General features: G+C 26.2%; 2 protein-coding genes across 2 annotated transcripts; both read right to left on the reverse strand.

The window, feature by feature from the left end:
- Positions 1–213: 213 nt before the first annotated feature.
- LOC114129021 (cationic amino acid transporter 2-like) lies at positions 214–8,593 on the reverse strand. The gene is made up of 14 exons (XM_027993639.2): positions 8,436–8,593; positions 7,054–7,285; positions 6,484–6,612; positions 6,207–6,362; positions 5,766–5,870; positions 5,114–5,269; positions 4,795–4,919; positions 4,191–4,288; positions 3,950–4,089; positions 3,779–3,881; positions 3,365–3,504; positions 3,129–3,295; positions 2,060–2,168; positions 214–651 (listed from the first exon to the last, which is right to left on the reverse strand). Exons 1-14 carry the CDS (start codon positions 8,451–8,453, stop codon positions 542–544), a joined length of 1,788 nt encoding a protein of 595 aa, XP_027849440.1. The 5' UTR covers positions 8,454–8,593; the 3' UTR covers positions 214–541.
- Positions 8,594–12,284: 3,691 nt separating this feature from the next.
- Positions 12,285–21,578, reverse strand: LOC114129023 (cationic amino acid transporter 2-like). Its single transcript, XM_027993640.2, has 14 exons — positions 21,291–21,578; positions 20,026–20,254; positions 18,728–18,856; positions 18,443–18,598; positions 17,765–17,869; positions 16,183–16,338; positions 15,475–15,599; positions 15,281–15,378; positions 15,037–15,176; positions 14,824–14,926; positions 14,112–14,251; positions 13,701–13,867; positions 13,046–13,154; positions 12,285–12,931 (listed from the first exon to the last, which is right to left on the reverse strand). The coding sequence occupies exons 1-14, from the start codon at positions 21,306–21,308 to the stop codon at positions 12,825–12,827; spliced, it is 1,782 nt and encodes a 593-aa protein (XP_027849441.2). The 5' UTR covers positions 21,309–21,578; the 3' UTR covers positions 12,285–12,824.
- Between the last annotated feature and the right edge of the window lie 600 nt (positions 21,579–22,178).

Raw genomic sequence — 22,178 nt, forward strand, 5'->3', positions numbered from 1 at the left:
AATAACAATTAGAAAATTGTTGTAGATAAATCATAAGATTGAATACACTGTGCAGGACTGTATTAATGTACACATTTGGCAATAATAAGAATCTATTATTGGTAAATAATTATAAAAATAGACAATTTAAAATTGTAGAATAAAATATTACAAACCAGCTGTGACAAAAAATAATAATAGTCATAATAACACAGCATAATATTTAAACACAACTTTGTAATTATAATAACAATAATAATTATTTATTTATTTATCAGTAATAATGTTTACAACAAAATAATTTACATATTTTTGAATATACTGTTTCGTTCATCATTAAGGATAAATATCCTTATTAACAAAACAGAATACTATATGTGGTACAGTACATATTGACGTTTATACTATAAATAAAATATTCATTATATTAATTCAAAAAAATACAAGATCGCAACACAATTTTTAGGTGTAATACTGCAAATGGTCGTATATACTATATAATTATAATAATATAAAACTATCAGCTATTATAAATGTAATTAATATTTTATTATGTAAATATTCAATTATTAGAGATTTTCATTTCTTGTTTGTGCTCTTTATCATTAATTATTCGTTGTTTGCCACCTTCCAAACTATTGTGAACTCCATAGAATGCATATATCAATAATCCTATAAAATAAACATCATCATATTTTTTTTAGATAAATCGACAATTTTTTATGTTGGTCACAATAAGAAGATGGGAGGAATTTAAATATTAGTTAGGAATAGGCGGGATTGAAGAAGTTTTCGGCATGTTTAATTTAATTAATGCAATTTATATTAGAAATTAGAATATAGTTTAAGTTAGAGAAAGTCCCTTGGCCATTGTTGTTTTAGCTTTCGAGGATAGGATCGCCCGGATGGAAATGAATGAAAAGCGAAGTTTAATATAATATTATATTGAGCTAAGCAGGAGTGAAATTTTTTGTAGTGTCATTTAGCTACATCTTTGATAAAAAGGATCCTCAAGTCATTATGAAGAATGAGATTTGATATTCATGGAGGGGCGATAGTGATGATATTTATTTTTTTTTAAGTTATAAATTATAATTGTTGATAGATGGATTTAATAAATTACTAAAATATTTTTTTTATTAGAAATACGCCTCGATAGACATCATAGGTGTCAAAATGATTGGCTGATTTTAATAATTACAATTTTGTTTTAAATTAATATTGCATATATTATTATTATGCAGTTTATAGAACTATTGTATCTTTTTCATAAACAATAAATACGTATTAGGTATAAGTTTATAATTGCACTAAAAAGAATTATAACAATCTAATTATTATAATTTCATTAATAATAAATGAGCAGTACCCTTTGAATATAATTAGGTAATAAATTTGAGGTATAGTAAAGAATAATGTAATAAATGTATTCAAATTTTCTACATTATCATGTTTTTGGGCTGTTCCAGTATTAAAATATAAATAAACTATCAAAAAAATGTTGTGACTGTATGATAAAAACATGAAAAATTTCCCAGTAAAAATTGTTTATGCTGGCACATATTAAATGAAAAAAAAATTATTGTTTATTTTATTTTCATTAAAAAAAGATACAAACATATATTATATTTTATACCATATAATTTTTTTTTAGTAGCACATGGGATCACCAACCGAACCTAATATGTAAATATAACTTAAACATTTTTGTGATTTCTGAAATTAATAAGTACTAAAAACGTACAGTTATTTTTGTGTGCCTATGTGAAAATATACAGATATAACGATTGAAAATGCAATTTTAAACTGATCTATTGATCTTATTTATCAGTTATAAATTATCACTGAATAAAATACTATTTAATATAGTAAAATAATGACTTATCTAGACAAAAACATATTATAATATTATATAGAAGTTTTAAACGTTAAACGTATAGTGATAATTTGTGTATTTTTAATGATCAAAAATTATACTAAAGATATGACTTTACATTTTGTTAGTCATTGTTAAATTTATTCTATCAGCATTGTTTAAGTAAAATACAAATATAATATGTTTAAACACATCAATACATACCAACTATAATACCTATGCCAAATCTCATCCATGTCTTGATATTCAACTCCATCATTAGATATAAATTAAGAAGTATACTCAAACATGGTATTAGAGGAACAAATGGTACCTAATAAACAAATAAATTTACAAAATATACTGATTATTTGTGATTTTAGAAAAAAACGTCTATCACAATAACCGTGGACTTTAAAATAAGATAGAAACCACTGATTGTCAAATCAAAAAAAAAAAAGCTATATAATATGGTTTTTAATATTTCACTAAAATATTACTACAGAATATACTATTACAAAATAATAAAATTGTAGTTAAAATATAGAAATCAAAATATTTATAATATATAATTGTATAGTACATGCAATCATAGATTAAGTTAACTTACTTTGATTTTAAATTAAGACATAAGACACGCGGTTATCTATGAACTAGTAATATTTTTCTTTATATTTTGGCTGTTATACGGATACAATATAATATACCTCGTTAAAGCGTCATTTTCAGTAATAACATTTTTATTAAAATCAAATCGATAATTAATTTAGCGTAAGATGTACATTATTATAAAAACTGTGTATTAATATTTTTGATTTTTTTTTTTTCATAATTTAACTTTATTAAATACAACTTAATTTTTACAAAAATATTATTTTCAAACTAGCATATTTTTTTGGATTAATTTAATACATAAAAATTAAATTTTGGACGAGTAGATAAGTTATAAATATTTTAAGTTTTGATGAATGGAGTGGAGTGATACAGGAACTTTCACAAAATTTTGGGCCATATTAATCCACTTATCCAAATTTTAATTATTTATATAAATTATAATTTATACCTAACTTACAAATTACTTTTCTAAAATTTAAGTTTTATAGAATAAAATACTCTAAATTCAATTCTATACAATTCTGGTTTGAAATATAAAAACATGCAAGATATTTTCTAAAACTATGAGTGTCTCATGTTGAATGAAACTCCGTGTATACGTATATAAATCATACAATTATAAAATGTAGCAATCACCATAAAAATTAAGAATATCCAAATATGTTATACACTTTCTTACCCTAAATGATAAATTTTCGACGGCTTGTGGTAGTCTACATAACATTAACATAGAAATTATTAAGAATGCAATCGAAATCCCGATTATGATAGTCAGCAATAATTTCAAAAAGCCTTCGCAATCATTAACGTTCGTCATACAAATGCAAAATATAACCGCGGCAAACGCTATGATAATACAACATAACAAAACAGAATATTATTATATGTTTAAAAAAAATCACTTGCGTTACATACTGTAAACAAGTATCAGCACTCTCGACACGTATTGGGAATCTTTATTGGTCAGTCCCGTGTTCGATGCATTCCACCACTTGTAAATTATATGAACTTCGGAGTTATCCAAGTCTTGACTGACTATATTGTTATTTTTATACCTTGATGACAAATAAAGTATGAAACGTGTAACCAAAAATAAAAAACCCTTAAACTATATAAATATAATTATACGTTTCTATGAACATATTATATTTTTTTATATATACATAAATCACAATATGAATCAAAAAAGACTATCTATATGACTACGCTGGTATTTATTTAAGTAAATACCAGTAAACCGGTAGGGACAATTCATCGAGGAATAATTTAATTCTACTCAATACTTCTATAAATTTATTAAAGATGAGCTCTATGCATTATTATACAAACCTGAGAATCAATATGCAGACACAAACCATTAGATACGACATGAGCGTGCCAATAGACGTCATCTCGACGAGTTGTTCGAGATTGAACAGAGACGACAATAAGCCTGAAAAAACATTTTTGTCGATTAATTCATAGATTATAACATCGCAGAATACACGTTTAATATCTTACCAGTGCCTACTCCGGCAATCATTGTCGCTAAAACGGGAGTCTTCGTTTTTTCGTTGACCATTGAAAAACACTTAAACAAAAGACCGTCGCTAGACATGGCATATAAGATTCGTGGTATAGGAAATAAACACCCCAACAAGCTTCGCATGCGATAAAAATTATAAAAATAAAGTGTTAGAAAAATTTTTCATGAAAAAATATGTACATAATGTTACAAAAAAGTTATGATTAATAATATTACGTCGTCATAAGAGCGAATACTGCACCGCAAGTAACCATATATTTGATGATTGGCATTCCCATGTTCGCATAAATGACCGGCAGAGGTGCGTCCGGGTCCTAAAACAGTAATGATAACTAGTTATTACATCCTAATGACTTCATGGCGAATCGAGGTTTGGAAACCATTTTCTATATAAAGGCTACATACAAATTTGATCAGAGGTTACAAAAAAGTATAACTTTTATTTTTAATATAGGTGAATAGGTGGTAATTATTAATTATTTATCATTATCGTAATTTATTTTTAAATACAACATATACATATTCAAAACTTTACAATAATTACACTATAGAATTTAAATAGTACATTACTGCTCAATATTTTTCATTTGCGCGTAAAAGTAAAATGGATGATTTGAAAAACACTGGTTTCACATTCACAAAGACATCAAGCCTAATAATTATATCGTTATGGATTGTATTGTTTGTTTTCATATAAGTCTTATAAATTCATTTATACACAGTAAAAATCGGATTGCTGACTGTGGCCTGTGGGTCACCGACCTCAATTATTAACTTAAACGTCTTAAACTATAATAACAATGTTATAATATTACTATACTTGATCATAATAGGGCCACATCAGAGTTAACACCGAAGCTACGCTAGAATAGGCCACCGTAACGAAGAATAACGATAATACTATCGCTAAAGGAATGGTTTTTTTCGGATCTTTGGTCTCTTCACCTACAAATATATAATTCATAACAGTTAGTATTAATTTAAAAAAAAAACTGCAAGATATATAATATTAAAATCGTGTAAACATATTTTATGTATTTATCTTTATAGACGACTGAATATCCATACTTTTTGAGGTTTCTATTTTGATAACAAATGAAATTATTATTTAAAAAATAAATAAATCTAACAAGTTGTACCTGTAGTTGCGATGGAATCGAATCCAATAAATCCGTAAAAGCATCTAGCAGCGCCTGCGATAATTCCGTTCCAACCGAATGGTGAAAATCCTCCGTTGCCGCCATCCACTCCCGGTGGTATTTCACTTTTTGGAATATTCCAATTGGACAGTTTACCTAAAATCATTAAAGTACTCGTTTGTTTTACCATCACAATAATTATAGGTAATACATGTTGAAATAAAATTGCATGTATGAAAATTTAATCCAAAGACATAACAATATAACATTATTCCTTAAGTCCATATTACAAATTTTAACTGCTGCCTCTGTTGTATAGCATGACTACTAATACATCTCAGATCGATCAACGGAAAAAAACAACATAAACCCAATTTATAGTATGAACTACTCATTAAATTAGTAGACGTTATTCGAAATTTATATTTTAACTACCATCTCGTATTTTTTCATATTTTTTATGCAAAACCCATAAATACTAAAAAATAAATCTAATCATATTATTATACATATTCAATTATATTTCACTTGTTTTATTTATCTGAGTAAATAAAATTGGGTAATTATTACTTAGAATCAAATTTTTTAGTTATAATATGTTCTGTTGCAGTAATAGTAATGAAATACAACATTTTATTAATTGTTTACGTACCTAAAAAAAAGCCACTAGCGACTACTGTAGCCAAAGTCAATAAATTCAACATAGTAAACGCTTTATTGAGGGTTGAAGATTTCTTGACACCCCAAGCGACAATTACTGAAAAATTACATACATAGATACACATTATTATTACTACCAGTACATAATAATTTCTTACCTACTATGAAACTACCGTGAGATTAGATTTCGTTTATTAATTTTCCTTATTGTTTTTAAAATAATAATAATTATTATTTTGTTTGTATTAACAGTTTAAATTCTTTGATTCTTTAATATGATAATCTATTTGAATTTCTGGTTAAGAAATATTCAAATGTATATTGTTATTTAAGTATTTAATTTATCTTACAGCACAAATGAACGAAATAATAAATAATAGAATTAAGTTTCATAAAAACAACGAGTACTTGAAAATATTAATACAATTATTACACGCAATAAATATGACGAAAAAAAATGATGCAAAATCTGGATATTCGCCCAAAAAATCCACATGCATTGGCAAATGTTTTTTAAAATATCTTTTTTGAGGATCTCCAAGTAAAGCATCTAAATAATTAGTCATTGCTTTGGCGACAGAAGCTGTACCTATAAAACGACAAATTGTATTAAAGTAGTAATTTACTTAGAAAACTAAACATATTTTATACATTAAAATTATTAACTTTAAGTGTAACTCAAATTGATTATTTTTTATTTGACTACTTACCGATAGTGTGTTCAATGTACAAAGTCCAACCGATGAAAAACGCAATAAATTCACCAACAGTTACATAACTGTAAATATACGCAGATCCAGCTTTGGGTACACGACCAGCGAATTCAGCGTAACAAACTCCTAAAAATCAAAATGTATTGATTTTCACTGAATTATTATTATAAAATTATGTAAAAACAAAAATATATTTAACTAATATAACTAGCTTTGCAATCTGTGACATAAAAATATTTTATTTTTTTTGAATAAATATTTGAATAAAATAACTCAACCTGATTAATTACTCAAATAACAATTTGTGAAATTGTTAAAATAAATCAGTTAAGTACAGTATTATAGTATATAGTTGTAAGATAATCCTTCAAACTGCGAATAATATCGGGACTTTAAACATACTAAAACCATTATTGTTGCTATAAGAATGCTAAAATAGCCAGGAAAAATGTAAACTGAAACTTTAAACATACTTTATATTGTATTATTTGGGTGTAGATAACCATCACAGACTTATGTAAAATATTGTGGTAAGTACAGGTATATTGACTTGAATACGATAGGTACCTGAAAATGACGAGACGATCGCCGCTACAATGAAAGACAATACTACCGCTGGTCCAGCGATAGATTTGGCTACTGTCCCAGCCAACACATATACGCCACATCCTAACGTGGAACCAATGCCCAAAGCGGTCAAGTCGAAAATATTCAACACTCGTTTCAGCTTTTCTTTTCCTGGTTCAAATTCATCAGTGAACGTTTTCTTTCTACACAGTGTTTGATACAACTTGCGATTCTGTATGAAATTGTAAACACTCGATGAACAAAATTAATCAATTAAAAAAAGGTCAACATATAATATTAAAACGATTTTTTACGTTTTAATAATCACAAAAAGTTTTTATGAAGAATAAATATTCATCCAGATACACAAAAATATTTTTACTATTTATATAGCGACCAAACTTTTTTCCACTTTCTTTTAGTGGCTTACTGTAAAGCAATAATTTCTAATTAGCATAGACCTTTAGCTAAACCTTAAATTAGACCGGTAACCATTTTTTTTTCATATGTTTAAGGAAGTTCCTTACTTTCTACACAGCTAAATGTTTTAATTTTATTTAACAGTAAACGAAGAAAAAAATGTTAATTCATTTACATGAACTGCCTTATGATCGAGTACTCTCATCTTAAACATCCGCTCAAGAACAAACATTGGCTCTTTTTCTCTAATACCAACCCATGGTTGGTAATAATAACTAATAATAATATAAATATATGTACCTGATAAGCACATCTAATATACTAGTCGGTATAGTAACTAATATTCTTAAATAATAAAAATATAATATATATTTTTTTTATATACACGAGTATAAAGTAAGAGAAAAAATATCACGTAATTGGTAAGATATTTTGGACTTTTCCAACACTGTTTATCTTAAAATTTGGAAAATCTCATTTTTAAAAGTTTAAACTAATAATAGTATAATAGTCATTTGAGGTTTGACTTAACAATTTTTTGTATCATAGGTTTTACAGAATGATATCTATGATTTACCGGCATTTTTACTTTTAACATAATGTATATTTTATTAATAAATAACTTATTGTTAATGATATAGAGGTTGATCAAGTATTAAAAAGTACCTACTTATTTTAGATTTATATACGTATTTGTTCACCTATTCATCAATATTTAAACAATTTGAAAATTCTTATGTAACTTAAACTAATCTAATACCCTAATTATTTAGTAATAAGAAATAACTCTCTACACAAATTAAATTTTTTTTATATTATGTTATTCTTAAATATAATTTTTACCATATGCAATTAGTATATTTCTATTTAATTATCAAAACATAACACAAAAATGTGTATAATACAATATTATGTCTAAATCGTTAGCTTCATAATGGAAAATAGGTATAGGTACAACTTACAGACCACGAGTTTCTCATATTGAATTATGTGCAAATTGGATCCGTCCAAAGTGAACTCGTTATAACATCAATTTGGAATATTCTGAGACATGAGGCATGTATCTGGCAATCATTCGAAAACAATCCCCTGAACATAATTAAATAATACTAACGTCAATGATAAAATTTAAAAAACAACTTATCAGTAATTTATGCAGCGGTACTTCACATTTATATGATTCATCGTTTGACTGACAGCAATAGAGTTAAATAATATACTTTCAAGATCGACGATTTAGGAATTAATATACTGATACCATTGTGTTTAGTGAGCTTTAATAGAGAATAATCTTCAAATACTTATAGTTATATTATGATTTGTTGGCCTCGAAAATATGAAAAATAATACGAAATCAATTACTCGTTTCTTTAAATTAACTAGCCGACCGAGTTATTAAATTATTATTTTATTAGATAATTGTCTTTTAATAATATATTTATATTCCAATGTATCATGATTTCCTTTTTTACAAAAAAAAAAAAAAAAAAAACATAATATTATAGTAAGATTATTTCCATACAAAAAACCACCAACAAAACAGCAAACTATAGTTACTATATTATAAGTGAGATACGTCTAGTTTAGTATTATGCCCAATTCATCAATGAACGCTAATTTAATTCAATTATCAATCTATAGTTAAGGATACTTAAGTTATAAGTATAATTATAAAATATTAAGATATTTATCAAAGGAACACACCTAAATATACAATCATATTGTAGACTCGCCTAATCAGGCATTAACGGAATTAACTTGGTAATCTCATAATCATATAAAATTATTATAATACACATCGTACCTACATAACTAGTACCTATATTATTGTTATTTGCTTTCGCAATAATATTACACATTTTAGTATAAATGTATATAAATGTGCATCAACATGTACAATTATTATACAGGATGTTGCACTATAAATGTGTCATACTTCTAGAGTTGTCTTTAGACTTCAAATACTACAAAAGAGTCCTTATGAACTTATGCCTTAAAAAATAATTGGTATTAGATAGAACTCAAATTTCTTAAAATGTTGACAATTTAAAGTTAAAAAAGATTTGTGTTATTTTTTTTACTCAAAAATTAAGGCGTGAACCTTGTTGGATATGTTTTCTTAATTCAAATTTTATGAGCTTTTTATCTATGTATTCAAATTAATTGAAGTACTTACGGTTAAGCAGACATGAATATTATTATGCATGAAACTTACGTTTAACCAAAAAAACACAGTCATTGAAATATCCTCTTTTATTATTGATAATTTAATTAAGGCCATAAGGACTTTTTTTGTTGTATTTGAGGACTAGAAACACCTCTAGAAGTTTGACACATTCATCGTGCAATACCCTGTATTATGCATTATATGTTAATAAATATCAGTACATCAAAAATACATCTACCTACAATTTTGGTACCCGAATACGAACATATTATATAGATGAGATTACCTACATATAAATTTAAATTCACAATTATTAAAATTAAATTGAGGACTATGTATTTTCAACATTTTTAAGTTTTTATAAAAAAAATCGGATTCTATATGCTTAAGTTGCTTTACTGATAAATGAAAATGTTTTTTAAAAATAATTCTAAAACAGTTTTAAAAAAGTCATAAACTACAAATATCTATTCTATGAAAAGATCAAAATATTTTGAAAATTTCATCATATCTTAAAATTTAAACTTTATAAATGCATTTAAGAATTCAAGTTATTACGGTTATTTGTATTTCGATTACTATAAAAAATAAGAAAGCATTTATTAAATAATTTTGGCATAACATTGTTCGTAACATTTTATTTTTTTCTGATTATTTTGAAATGAACTAAGAAATTCACCCCTTTAGGAAATACAAACTAAATCCAATTTTCTACATACTAGAAACTTTCCTCGAAGTTTATGATCAAAATACATTACTTTTTTCTTAATCTCGCGAATAGACTAAATAACTATTCACTGCTAATATTATTAGACTTCATAATAGTATGCTATATATAAATAGTATAATAATAAATAAATATATAAAAATATATAAATAACTTTAATTTTTTTAAATTGTTATTATCTCTTAAAGCATTAAGTATACCAGTGGTTCCCAAACTTTTTCCCATTGCAACACATTATTATTAGTTTTTATAAGTCACGGCACATTTTGGATAAATATTATCTACTTATCGAATAATATCGTTATTAGGTAATAATATAAAAAAAAGTTCAAGTTGTCGCGGCACACCTTTCAAATTTCACGGCACACCCTTTGGGAAACACTGAAGTATACAGTATACACACCTATACATTGAATTGTGTATAAATTTCCATTTATATTTAAAACTTGAATAAGTCGGATAACTTTTATATACAATACACTTATAATTATAAGTTTATTTATATAAAACAAGCTTATAGGAAATTAGTAAATATAATTATTATATATAATATTATGGAATGGACCGTGGACATAGACAGATATCTTTAACTTAAAATCACGATGACAACTATATTATATTATGTTTTTAACACTATTAAACATTCCATTTAAGACTAACTGAAATAATTTATTTTCACACTACAATAAAGGGACATCTGAAACATACATACAGGTGCCATCGATATATTTAATATTAGATATATACGTGGAAAGATATCCCCAAGTCATATCTGGTCATTTATGCAAATAAAAGTAACAATAGACGTTCTCTATTAAGAGAAGTGATTCTCAAACTGACAGGAGCTGTATTATTGCATATCTTGTGGCAAAACCTGTCCAACTACTATTTTTTTTTTTTAACATCATTTAGATATAGAGTATTTTGAATTAGGTAAATAAACACTTAGAATACTCGTAAAACTGTGTTGAAATTTTTTCAAACTTCATTCACTGATCTGTACAACTAAGAATGTCTAAAATATCAATATATCGAATACAAATGTATTTAATATATTTAATATATACATTCAATTGTATTAATTTGTATTGAGTGGATCACTGTTTGGCCCAGTCAACACTTAAGCTACACAGCAAAGCAGTACTCACTGGTCCACCTTTTTTTTATTTAATAATTTATTAGGCATAAACATATAAATTACCTAAATTACTACAGCGTGTCAATGTCATTCTGATAATAAGAATAGTAATGTACTTTTTTATCAAAAAAAAAAAAAATAAAATTATTTACTATATTTAGAACGTGTGTTAGACAATATTATTATTGTATGACTTAGGTCTAGGTAGTAGTAAGAAAAAACATAAATTGAATTTTTTGTTTTGAGTTAATTAATATTTTTCCTCGTATTAACTTTAAATTTTTATAGTTAATTAATTTTTTAGGAACTTTTAATTTATAAAAAAATGTTGATCGTTAATAAACTTAATTCAATTTTGTGAATTTTGTTCATAATTCGTGTGAAAATATTATATGCTGATACTTATCATCTACCGTGTTTCCATGTATCACTACATCATTTTTTTGATTAATGCATATGCATATATATTTTTAAACATGTTTCGAATATTTTTAGAATATGTATATTGATTCTTTCCACGAAAGATGACGAGTTAATAATTGTTATTTTATAATATATTTTTATCATTTAAATAATTTTGACATAATACACATTCTTACTCACAAACGAGTACTGAGTACTTATCTACGTATATTTAAAAACTAAAAATATATTAATAGCTTAAATTATGATGTTATAAAAATTATTTGGATCCATGTACTTAACGCACAATCAATATTTTTAGTGAATTATAAGGATGTAGTTACATATTTACAATATTTAATATTTGAAAAAAAAAATTTTTGATTGATAATTTTATTAGTAGATATTATAATTTGTAAGCAGTTTTTTTACAATAGTCAAAAATTAGTAAATGACTAAAAAAATAGACGACTTGGTTGGAGAAACCATTTATTGACAGAACTTTATATTATGGAAAGCTGTCTTATTTGCTACAATTTGCTCTTGAAATATCTCTTGAAGTTAGTATGTAATCTTTCTTATAGAAACTTTAGAGTTCTCAAGAGTTAAAAACAACTGAACGTCATGTTATATAATAATATTAGATATAAAATAATATAATCCATAAACTAAATGAGAATTGGAGTTTTCATGACTTTTGTTGTTTAATAGTTTTAATTTACATGCAATAAAAAAATAAAAGTAAAAAATAAAAAATTCAAACAGCAATAAAAAAATATAGGTAGGTACTCGTAATATTTTACCGCGGTAAATTGCATTTACTTTAAACGTTATTTATATCTATTCATGATTATATGAATAATAATACATATAAATAAACACAAAATGCTTGGTTATACACTTTATCGTGGAAAAAATTAGTTGGAGATTTTTTGTTCGTTTTTGCCTTCTTCAGTTTTAGTCGTCTGGTCTTTGACACCTTCTATGCTGTGTTGCAGGCCGTAGAAAGCGTATATTAACAAACCTGTAACATAAAAATTAAACATATTTATCTTCATAGTTACATATGATAACATAGAACTATATAATTAATTATTTATTTCATAATATTAGTCTTATCTGAAAAGTTTATACAAACCAATTATTAGCCAAATGCTGAATCTAATCCACGTCTTGAAATTTAGTTCCATCATCAGATACAAGTTAAGAATTATACTCAAACACGGTACAAAAGGAACAAAAGGCACCTGAAAACAACAAAACAATTATGAATTATCATAGCTAGATAATATTATATTAAATAAATTATTTAATAGGAAATAAGTATAGGAAATTGTGTTGCGTAATTATTATCAAATAAAATTATTTTAAATATTTCAAAGTAAATCAATAATAATACAATCAAACCATATTTGATACATTAAAAATAAAAATCATAGGTTTCCTCAGTTTTTTACTATTGTATCACTCATTATGTACGTATAAAACTAAAGCAATTATATAATAAGTTATCAAATTTAGCAATAAGTTTTATTAATTAATATTAATAGACTAATAAAAGTTATTTATAACAACATAGAAAAATATATTAAGTTACCTATGATAATAAGTATATAAAATATAAGAGAAAACAACAAGGGGTTTTTCAGCGATGACTGCATCTATGTGGTGCTGTATAGAATACCGTGGTTTAATAAAATGCTAATAATTTAAATTGTTTGTGTTTCATTTTTATTCGTGCGCAGTGATCGGCGTATACGACAGTACTATAAGGAAAAAAGGAATATTCTCACCTTAAACGGTAAACTTTCAATTGCTTGTGGAAGTCTGTTCAACATTAACGTAACAACCAATAATATAATGGCTGACAAACCAATTATGAAGCTCAATATCAATCGAACACTGTCTTGATGAGAATCCCAATTTACTACAGAAATGCAAAATATGCACGCAGTAATTGCTGTAACAAATGTCAATTGACTATGATTATTATACGCGTTGTCATAAAGTATAAAATATGGTTTGTTACCATGCAGCATAAAACTGGAATTATTAACATAATAATATTGTACCTACCAAATTTCCAAATAAATAACATATTGGAATAATTAATCATTCTAAAATTTCAAGCAATTCAAGCTACACACGTATAACATAAATGTTATATTATAGTTGGGATTTTTAATTATTTAATAACAACGTACAGAAAATGGTTATCAATACTCTTGACACGTATTGGGTTTCCTGGTTGGTAATATTTGAGTTCGAAACATTTAACCACGTGGTAATCGTATATACTTCAGGACTGTCTGAATCCCGGCTGTATAAATTAGTATTTCTATACCTGAAAATAACACATTTCATATTAAAATATTTTTAAAAAACCGAGAAGTGTAATACAGCTTTTCTCAACCTGGAGTTAGCGACCCTACAGGGGGATCGCGATCGACATAACTAGGAATCACGTAAGTAAAAAAACGCTAATTTACAAAATGAACGTTTTTATTTAAAATTTTTTATTGAATAAAAAAAAATACTTATACCTGTAACAAGTTTAAATTAGGTACTACACGTGGTATTTATAAATGGTATATTTCCTTTGGTTAATTAATTCATTATATGATATTTTAATTGTTCAAATTTTGTATTTAATAAATACATAGGGGGGTCGAGAAGTGATTTACCATATTTTATACCTATTTTGGGGGTAGCGACAGTCATGGGCGAATATAGGAAATATTTTCGGAGGGGGTTTTGGTCAGATAATATACATTAAATTTAATCCACAATTTTTTTTTTAATTGTTTTATCTTTAATTTCGGGGGTGTTTGAACACCCAAAACACCCTAATTACCTACGCCCACGAGTGACACTAAAAAAGTTGAGAAACACTAGTTAATAAATAATAATAAACACCTTAGGATCAAAACGCAGACGCAAACGATCATATACGATTGAAGCGTGCCAATGGACGCCATGTCGACGAGCTGCTCTAGATTGAATATGGTCGACAATAGACCTGCAAGAAAACGACTACGGAATTGAATAAGGTAAAAATAATATTATTATCATAACATAAGTATATTATTATCAAAATAAACAGATTGGGCGTTGGACTATCGGCCATACCTGCACAGACACCACAAATTATAGCGGCTATGAACGGCGTCTTGGTCTTCTCGTTGATCTTCGACAAGAAACTGAACAGCAACCCGTCACTGGACATCGCGTACAGAATTCGCGGTATCGGGAACAGGCATCCTATTAAGCTTCAAAACGAACGAAATAAAGACGATGACGACCCAAAATTTTATTATATTATTATACGATGCGTGTTTGACATCGTTTAAATTTAATAACTATAACCGCTCACGTGGTGAAAAGTGCGAATACCGCACCACCGGTGACCAAATATTTCAGTACAGGCATTCCCAGATTTTCGTATATAACCGGTAAGGGTGCATTCGGATCCTAAAACAATGTGGTCACCACTTAATGTCATTGCGAATCCAAATGGTTCGCAGTTGTTCTTAAGTTTTTAAAATATAATATTATGAAAGTATATACTTGATCGTAATATGGCCACATCAAGGTCAACACCGACGCTACGCTCGAGTACGCAACCGTGACATTGAACAGCGTCAAAACGATTGCCAATGGTATAGTCTTTTTGGGGTTTTTTGTTTCTTCGCCTAAATAAATCAGTGGTAATTAATATTTGTGAAAATTATATAATAAAATAAAGACATGTTATAAATGAACTCGAATATAATATTTTTTTAATTTTTTTTTTATTGAAACAAAATTGTATTTACAGTCTGTATTTACATTGTTATACAACAAGATAATTTTATGAATTTAGAATGACGGGAAGGAAAAGACGCCCATTAGCTACACCCCATAATAAAGTATATAATATAGGTTTAAAAAAGAGTATTTTTAGTTAAAAAAAAAAAATACTAATAATTTACTTCGTATAACCGTGAAAGTATAAAAAATAAAATAACATTCAATCATAGGTATTATTTCTTTTGAAATATTTCATAAAAATACTTTAAAATTAAAATCTCAAGTTAAGTATTTCACACTTATAATCCTTTATTAAATAGGTATTATTCCAAACGCACACCTATAAGGACATATTTTATTCATGACAGAGATTTATTATGTCATTATAAATTAATAATGATTGGTAGGTATATTAATACAAATAAAATAAAGAAATGTTTATATCATTATATGTATAAAAAAATGCCACCAAAAATTGATACCTACCAGTTGAAGCAATTGAATCAAAACCGATAAACCCATAAAAACATCTCGCAGCTCCAGCGACCATACCAGTCCAGCCAAACGGCAAGAATCCACCATTGCCACCGTTTACTCCGGCTGGGATATCATTTTTATCGATGAACCAATTCGATAAATTCGCTAAAACCAAATTAACTTATCAGGCTTTTTTCCACTTCTATTATATGAAGTAGGATAAGTTATTATTAAATATGGTAAAACTGTGAAAGTAAATACATTATTTGTGAAAAATCGTAAATCTATTTTTATCAAAATCATTTTTTATTTTTTTTTAATACAGCCTTTATTTTATTGTATTCAATCATATTTGTTTTATAATTGTAGCTTATCACTTTAAAAATACGTTACATAGCAAGAATTAAATCGAATCGAGGAATACTATACACGAACATAATCATATAAATTAATTATTAAATTTTCAAAAAACATATACCTAATATAAACTAAAAAGTCTAAAGATTAAAAAGTGATAGTGGGTACCTACCTAGTTTACTATTGGAATTTAATAATATACATCTAACGTTAATACTTTGTTTGCTCAATATATAAAAACTAGCTTAAACTATACATTCTATGAAATTGGAATTAATTAATGCTCGTTATCTGAAAACTACAATTAAGTCTAATTATATGAATAATATGTACAGAACACACAAGAACCCGGAAAACATATTGTTTCTTATAGATGATAAAAAATAGTAAGTTAGTATAGCATTAATATTTAGATAATTTATTTCAATAATACTTAATAGTTCAATACTTATAAAAATATATATGATTCTAATGAAAGTGTAACGTTAGTCAATTAATTACATATACTCGAAAATAATTATAGTTTTAAGTGGTCATATATATAAAAATGGTCTATCTTTGATAAGGCATAGTATATTATATAAATTACAGATAAAAATAAAGTGGGGGAATGTGAAAGGATTTTGAGTTAGTATTTATAAGATGTATTCAGTTTTACCAAGTGTAGTAAAAAATAAAAAAATAATTGAAATAAATATACGTATATTATTTTATCGACGACCTAAGAAAATGTATTCAATACACAGCAGAGTTGTAATAAAACATGTTTTACGATGTAATATATTACATAACTATTACAGACGCATAATATGATTATTATTATAAAATAAGTTCGCAAAAGAATTAATATTGGTGATACATTTTGGTTTTTTCATGAAATATATTCAAACGTTGTGGCACTCTGTAATTAATGCTAAAATAATATAAGATGACTTATGTACGTTATATTGTTATAAAAAAAATATTAATTAAAATTGTAATTTATTAAATGTATAATAAATCCACATCCAAATAATATACTCCTAATGCTACCTAAAATTATTGTTTATATTTGAAATTAAATTTATATACGTTTTTTGTATTGTAAATTTTACCGGTGAGATTAATTAAGTATCTAGTACTTCAATACAGATAAATCGTCAAAAAACTTTTAAAATACCAAAATATTTTTATGCCACAATAACCATATTACTTTTATTAATAATTAAAATACTTAAACATATTAAATACGTACCAAAATAAAATCCACTAACAATGACCGTACATACAGTCAATAAATTTAATGTAGTAAAAAGGTTATTCAGAGTTGACGATTTACGAACACCCCAGGCCACGACCACTGTAAATTAACAAACAATGTAAATCAACAATAAGCAATATTGTTTTTAACTTCATCAATAGTAACAAATCAATATAATTTACATCCATCGTGTCACTTTAACCCTGCAAGTCGTATTTAACAAATTAACAAAATTTTTAAACAATTCAACTTGTAAAAAATAGTTAACATCAGCAACTGCTTTAATGTTTTAAATTCTTATCATTATTTTTATATATATTATATATAACTGTTTTACAATACGCACGAGTGTATTTAATATGAATAATTGAAAATGCATTAATTAAATTCCAGTGATTAACCATAAACTATTAAATTAAATAAAAAGTAAATTAATATTAATTTGATCATTCTTAACCTACTGGTTCAAAAATAACATTGTTAAATATTGTTTTCTATCGACTTTTTACAGTTAAATAAAATTTTGAAAACTAACTCATTTATAAGAGATGATTGCATGACACGATGAAATGCTCAGTTTTGTTATATTTTACTTCAAAGTGTTAAAAGTATAATTTTTTACAATTATACATTCTTATGGCTTGCTTTATTGAGATGATAAAATTAACTTACAAGCGATAGACATAATAAACAAAAATGATGCAACATCCGGATATTCTCCCAAAAAATCCAAGTGTATTGAAAAATGTTTTTTCATAAACATTTTCTGGGGATCTCCGAGTAAAGAATCTAAATAGTTACTCATAGCTTTGGCAACAGCAGCGGTACCTAAAAAAAATTCAAAAATGATTACTCCAAAATGTAGTCATATTACGAGTTCAAATAAATAACTGTTTGTAATAACTAATCACGAATAACTGTCATAAGTATTATTTAAAAAAATAAATTGTAACCAACCAATTGTGTGTTCCAGTAGTAAATTCCAGCCAATTACGAATGCAATAAATTCTCCTACTGCCACATAACTGTAAATATATGCGGATCCTGCTTTAGGCACCCGGCTAGCGAATTCAGCATAACAAACACCTAGTGATTAAAAGGTTATTAAATCAAACTAATAAAATCCACGTGATTGACCTTACACGGTGGCTACACACGTTAAATACGTAAGTATAGTAGAATACACACAGTTTCGTTAAAAAAAGTACTCAATATCCAATATCTTTTCTAATCATATTGTTTATGATATTTACGTATGATATAATAATTATTTTCGTACATACAAGTGTGTATAGAAAATGTGTACATTGAAGTTCGTAATTTCCTGGCTGTTTTACAATAAGTTGAATGCATTATAATTGGTTTGACACTTTAATGTATTATGAGGGTGAGAGGATACCTACCATTGTCCGAATAGAACATTTTTTAAGGAATTATAAAGCAGCAGTATTACTGCCATAAACTTACTATCATCGTTCTTCGTAATTCGTCAATCAAAAAACATGAACATTATCAAATTACGATTTTAAATTAATTTAATTTATTACAGTCATTTATAAAATATAATTTAATTTTTATTATTGTGATTGGTAAAATATTGATTATACAGTTAAAGTCAACAAAAAAATATGTTATTTACATCCATGGGTTGCTACTTGCTTAGATCATACTATTATTAGGTTAGATTAGTTTTAGACTATCCGCCATACGAAAAAAAATGATATTATTTTATATTATGATGCTATTATCTAAAATTCTAAACTGTTCTGCTATTTCTCAAAAATTTAAATTATCGATTACATTTTATGAATCTAGTTAATTATACATTTTTTATGAGTAAATTAAGTATACTCGTACTGACTAATATAGTATACATATTGTTTATCATTTTCAGTTGAATTTATTAATTTGAATTCTTGTAAGTACAATCTGATCATTTTATTATTATTATAGAAACAATAAAATATTTTTAAATTACTAACAAAAAGATAAAACATAGTCATTTAGCTTAGTTAAGTGTGCATGAGCTCTCTAAATTGTTTTATCTAAGTAGTTGCTAGGGATGCATTTTTTTAAGATTTGAGGTGAGGTACAACAATTTTACCTAGGGCGTAAAAACACTAAAAACGTTTCCGTTTAACTCTAAAAGAATAAATGAGTCAGAAATTCTCATCACCCACAATACCATGAATTAAAAGTATAAACTACAGTTAATTTTTACAATCATTGATTGCATAATATATTCGAGTACTTACCTGAAAACGAAGATACTGTTGCAGCCAATATAAAAGACAATACAACAGCCGGTCCAGCAACCGACTTTGCTACTGTTCCGGCCAATACATAAACACCACATCCTAACGTGGAACCAGTGCCTAATGCGGTCAAATCCACGACGTTTAGCACTCGTTTAAATTTGTCTTTTTCAACTCCGATTTCTTCCACGTAGGTCTTTTTCCGACTGAGTTTCTGGTAAACGTCCTTCTAATGAGAAAAATAAAATTATATTGTACATTAATTGTACATACGTTTTACAAAAAAAAAAACAGCATTATTTATCTTTTATAAAATTACGTTAAAAAATATATATATGCATTTCAATTTCTATTAAATTGTTTGTGATTCAATTTATTTATAAATTCTATGTATATATATATTTCGTTATTCGAATATCATGCAAACTTTACGCATGAAAACCTATCATAATATTACATCGTCTAATTTATCTATTTACTTATTTATTGAGGAAATATTGATAAGATGTACCTACATAATAATTAAAGGACACAATTATAAAAAAGGTTTTAATCTAACAATAATTAATTATAGGTTGAGAAATCATAGGAAAAGACCTTAGAACTGGTTGTATAATTGAAGGTTAGATGTGATGTATTATGTGTAGTGGAGATCAGAGGGTCTGATTATCACTATAGAAACTTGAGTGAATGTAAATAATTATCCATATTACAATTCATTTTTTGTTTTTTGTTTTTGTTTTTTTATGGTAAAATTAATCCAAAACACTCTAAATATAAACAATATAAACATTTTTTTTTTGAATTTTCTATCTGTGATTTCGAATACCTAATCCAAAATTATATGAAATTTTTACTATTGTTATTATTTTTTTTCTCGGATCTTGTTTTTTTCTTTGTTCTTTTACTTTCATTAATATTGCCATGTACTTTTGCCAAACTCTTCTGTAGTATACCTCACAACATTAAATTCGTACACTTTAATACTTGTCAGACTTTTTGTTCAAATTTATGATTTCTGTTTAGTTTTTTTTACTCTATTTATTAAAAAATAATACATGTGTAAATAATTTAAATATAGATAAAAATATAATTAAAATATTTAAGTTATTTATGAACATTTTACTTTTTTAATATAAACCAAGTTTTAACTCGCCAAATTTATTAAAATTTATGACATTTATGAATTTATGTATTAAATACGACAAGACATTCTATCTAAATAGGACGATCGAGTAAAAAACTCAACCACTTCAAATACTTACAGTCCAAGAGCCGGTCATTTTCAGTTCTTTCCAAATCGATTCTCAGAATAATCTGTGCTAATAACTAACCTACCGATATATTTTATAATAATTAATAATTAAACGTATCCTGGTAAGTGTAGACAAGTATGCAATTATCAGAATATAGTAAATATTATATAGTTTTTTATGAATAGTGAAGGAATGTAACGTCTGTATGGTCTATAAAAGAAATATTATCCGATATTCGATCCACACTAAACGTGACTATTCACGTTTCGCGATCTATCGTTCGACTGGCAATAAAACCGCGATTTCAGCTGGCAGCACTATCACGTTCAAGGTATGACTGTGATTGGCCATCTCCCATCCACACCATCAACGACGATAACTTTCTGTCCTCGAAAATAAAAATCCTAATATTAGTGTATTCGTATATTATTTTAATTAGGATATACGATATACCTTCTAATCTTAAGCCGATTAACTTTGTCTATTAACAACGTTAATTTTCGGTGTTCAATATAAATTCGTAAAATAAAATTTAAATTAAATAATTTATTAAATAAAAATCCCATCGTTGACTACTAATATCATAAAAACCAAATAATTACAAGAAATCCACTTAATGTCAATGCAGCAAAATGCATATAAACGATTAGATTTTATAAATGTACGATGCATACCTACCCACAAAATTAATTAAAAGTTAAAACCCATTCCAAAAAACAGGTCAGTTGTAAGACCGGTTTTCTAAGAGCCTTAATCTGCCTGCCCTAGCCTAATTGCTATATGATCTAAGCATAGACCAAAAAAAAAAACATATACCTACCTAATAAATTACATAACTAAAAAGTTCCAGCAATATATATTATGTATGTAAAAAAAGCATTTGCACCAATATTTAAT

Source organism: Aphis gossypii, chromosome 1 (genome assembly GCF_020184175.1).
Source record: "Aphis gossypii isolate Hap1 chromosome 1, ASM2018417v2, whole genome shotgun sequence".
Taxonomy (NCBI): Eukaryota; Metazoa; Arthropoda; class Insecta; order Hemiptera; family Aphididae; genus Aphis; species Aphis gossypii.